The 3,190-nt window shown below is 44.7% G+C and overlaps 1 protein-coding gene across 1 annotated transcript; it reads left to right on the top strand.

The window, feature by feature from the left end:
* Positions 1 to 304: 304 nt before the first annotated feature.
* EMH_0050900 (uncharacterized protein) lies at positions 305 to 772 on the top strand (the record flags this gene model as incomplete). The annotated part of the gene is given in 2 exon segments (XM_013496700.1): positions 305 to 590; positions 594 to 772. Coding segments are annotated over 2 exon segments (465 nt in total).
* Between the last annotated feature and the right edge of the window lie 2,418 nt (positions 773 to 3,190).

Raw genomic sequence — 3,190 nt, 5'->3', positions numbered from 1 at the left:
CATGCGTTTCTGTTCTTTCAGAATATATTTTTCTTTGTTTTTTATTATTCTTTATTTAACTCTTTTTTTTTGTTTTTTTTATTTATAAACTCTGCTTTGTACTCTAGGGTTTAGGGTTTAGGGTTTAGGGTTTAGGGGTTCAGCTTGAGGCTAGCAGAAATCCCGCAGGGTGCCGCTATACCGCTTCTCTAGGGTTTAGGGTTTAGGGTTTAGGGTTTGTTGAGTTGTAGTCGAAAATAGCATGGGAGGCTGTATTGAGGGTTTAGGGTTTAGGGTTTAGGGTTTAGGGTTTAGGGTTTAGAGGATGCTCCGGCCCCGTCTCGCTCCCGCAGTTCTGCGGCGGGCTTTCTTCAATAGCTGCAGCAGCAGCTGCAGCAGCAGCAGCAGCAGCAGCAGCAACAGCAGCAGCAGCAGCTGCAGCAGCAGCAGCAGCAGCAGCAGTAGCAGCGCGACCAGTGCGGTGAACCGCTACCGCTTGTGCTGCAGCAGCAGCAACTACAGCAGCAGCACCAGAAGCATCAGCAGCAGCAGCAACAACAACAGCAGCAGCAGCAGCAACAGCAGCAGCAGCAGCAGCAGCAGCAGCAGAANAGCAGCAGCAGCAACAACAACAGCAGCAGCAGCAGCAACAGCAGCAGCAGCAGCAGCAGCAGCAGCAGAATTTCCTGTGTCTCTAGAGGCGAAGGGTTGGGGTGTATGGGCAGCTCAACTTTCAGCTGTTGGCGGTTTTTTCATTCTCACAGCCCCCCCCCTTCTGACGACAAAAACTTAATGTAAACCCTAAACCCTAAACCCTAAACCCTAAACCCTAAACCCTAGGTGTTTTAGAGGAGTATATAAATCTTTTTAAGGGTTTGAGTTTATACTGTAGCAGATATATTTATACACTGCTTGCTGCAGCAGAAATAGAGGGTTTAGGGTTTAGGAAACCGACCCCCCTGAACAAACCCCAAACCCTAAACCCTAAACCCTAAACCCTAAACCCTAATTTTTGAGGGTTTGTGTGTTTTTAGTTCTTTTGTTTTTGTTGAGGAAGACGGAACAGAAACGGCTGTAAAAGTACCAGAAGGCTGCACTGTCTTAGAGGCAGCGCATGCAAACAATGTACCCATAGAGGGTAAACCCTAAACCCTAAACCCTAAACCCTAAACCCTAGAGTATAAACCCTAAACCCTAAACCCTAAACCCTAATTTTTTTTTTTTTGTATTTTTCTCCGTATTGATTATATTCTGGTAGACTCGACTTAATAATTTCTAAACTTTAAATTTTAGGGTTTAGGGTTTAGGGTTTAGGGTTTAGGGTTTAGGGTTTGGGGTGTATATGCAGGTGCATGTGAGGGTCAGTGTTCGTGTTCTACTTGTCATGTTATATTGAGTGATGAGCTGTATAGACAGCTGAAAGAAGCAACAGAAGAAGAAGACGATATGTTGGACCTGGCTGCTTGCTTAACTGACACGTAAACCCTAAACCCTAAACCCTAAACCCTAAACCCTAAACCCTAATTTGNGCTGCTTGCTTAACTGACACGTAAACCCTAAACCCTAAACCCTAAACCCTAAACCCTAAACCCTAATTTGGGGTTATATACGGGTAGATACAGCAGAAATATATAAACACTACTTGTTTTGTACGCAATATACATAAACCCTCTAAACCCTACATTCTATATTATAAACCCTAGATAGCTAGCTATATCTACCTATCTAAACCCTAAACCCTAAACCCTAAACCCTAGTATGTTATTTACTTTTGCTAGAATACGTTCCTTCATTTCTCTGCATTTCTAAAACCCTAAACAATCTACGTTACAGCTTCTCCCCCAAACCCCAAACCCTAAACCCTAAACCCTAAACCCTAAACCCTAATTTTTCAAGTGTAAGGGTTTGTGGTTTCAGGTCAAGACTGGGTTGTCAGATTCGTGTATCTCCAGCATTCGCTGGTGAGAGGGTTCGTCTCCCCCCCATAACCCGAAACTTCTTTGTAGACGGCCACAAGCCGTCCCCCCATTAGGGTTTAGGGTTTAGGGTTTAGGGTTTAGGGTTTAGGGTTTAGGGTTTAGGGTTTTTAGTCTCCAGCTTCAAACCGCTTTCCTAAGGTGTATGTAAGCACTCCATACACAACAGCAACAGAGACAATGTAGCTGACGACAAGGCCGATGACGAGATACGCCACCCAGCTTATTCCTGCAAGGGTTTAGGGTTTAGGGTTTAGGGTTTCTAGGGTTTAGGGTTTAGGGTTTACCTGTGGGGGCCTGCGGCAGCTGGCTCCCTATCAACTCAACCCCCGTCACCAGTGTTGCTGCAACAGAGCCAGTCGTCAAGTATGTGAGGTTTAGTCTTGCTCTGAGAAAGGAGACAAACAGCTTCGAAGGGTTTAGGGTTTAGGGTTTAGGGTTTAGGGTTTGTAGTTATAGAGATATAGAAACGGGGCGCTTACAGGGCTTATATACGCGGGGATGACGTTCTCTGTGAGTTCATATATTATTACAACTATCACAATTTCAGATAGATACCCAGCTAGCTAGCTAGCTAGCTAGCTAGCTAGCTAGCCATCCATCCATCCAGCTAGCTAGCTAGCTAGCTAGCTAGCCAGCCATCCATACAGCTAGCTAGCTAGCTAGCTAGCTAGCCAGCCAGCCGTCCATCCAGCTAGCTAGCTAGCTAGCTAGCTAGCTAGCCAGCCATCCATCCAGCTAGCTAGCTAGCTAGCTAGCTAGCTAGCTAGCTAGCTAGCTAGCTAGCTAGCTATAGCAATGAAAGCTTACCTCTTCCTACAAGAGAGACGATGAGATGGTTTTTAACAAACATCAAGAGGAGGCCGTCGTGGCACTGTCTGTTGCCTATCGCCCAGCGTCTGTGTTTTATATTTTTATTGCTGCTGCTGCTGCTGCTGCTGCTGCTGCTGCTGCTGCAGCAGCAGCAGCAGCAGCAGAGACAGAGACAGAGACAGAAAGAAAAGAAAAAGAAAACGCATGCAACGAACTCACCGCAGCAACTCGGTAGCCATCTTATCTGCTGCTGTTTGGGGTGTATCTGCAGCTGACACAAACAAAGAAGGCATCACAGCCACTGCTAGCTATACAAAAAAAAATAAATAAATAAATAAATAAATAAATAAATAAATAAATAAATAAATAAGTGAATAAATTAAATTAATTAGATGAAATACAGATAAGTGAAATAAACAAAC

Source organism: Eimeria mitis, genomic scaffold (genome assembly GCF_000499745.2).
Source record: "Eimeria mitis Houghton genomic scaffold, Emh_scaff2244, whole genome shotgun sequence".
Lineage (NCBI taxonomy): Eukaryota > Apicomplexa > Conoidasida > Eucoccidiorida > Eimeriidae > Eimeria > Eimeria mitis.
The sequence above is the reverse complement of the archived record's forward strand: the minus strand, read 5'-3'. Positions and strand labels throughout refer to the sequence as shown.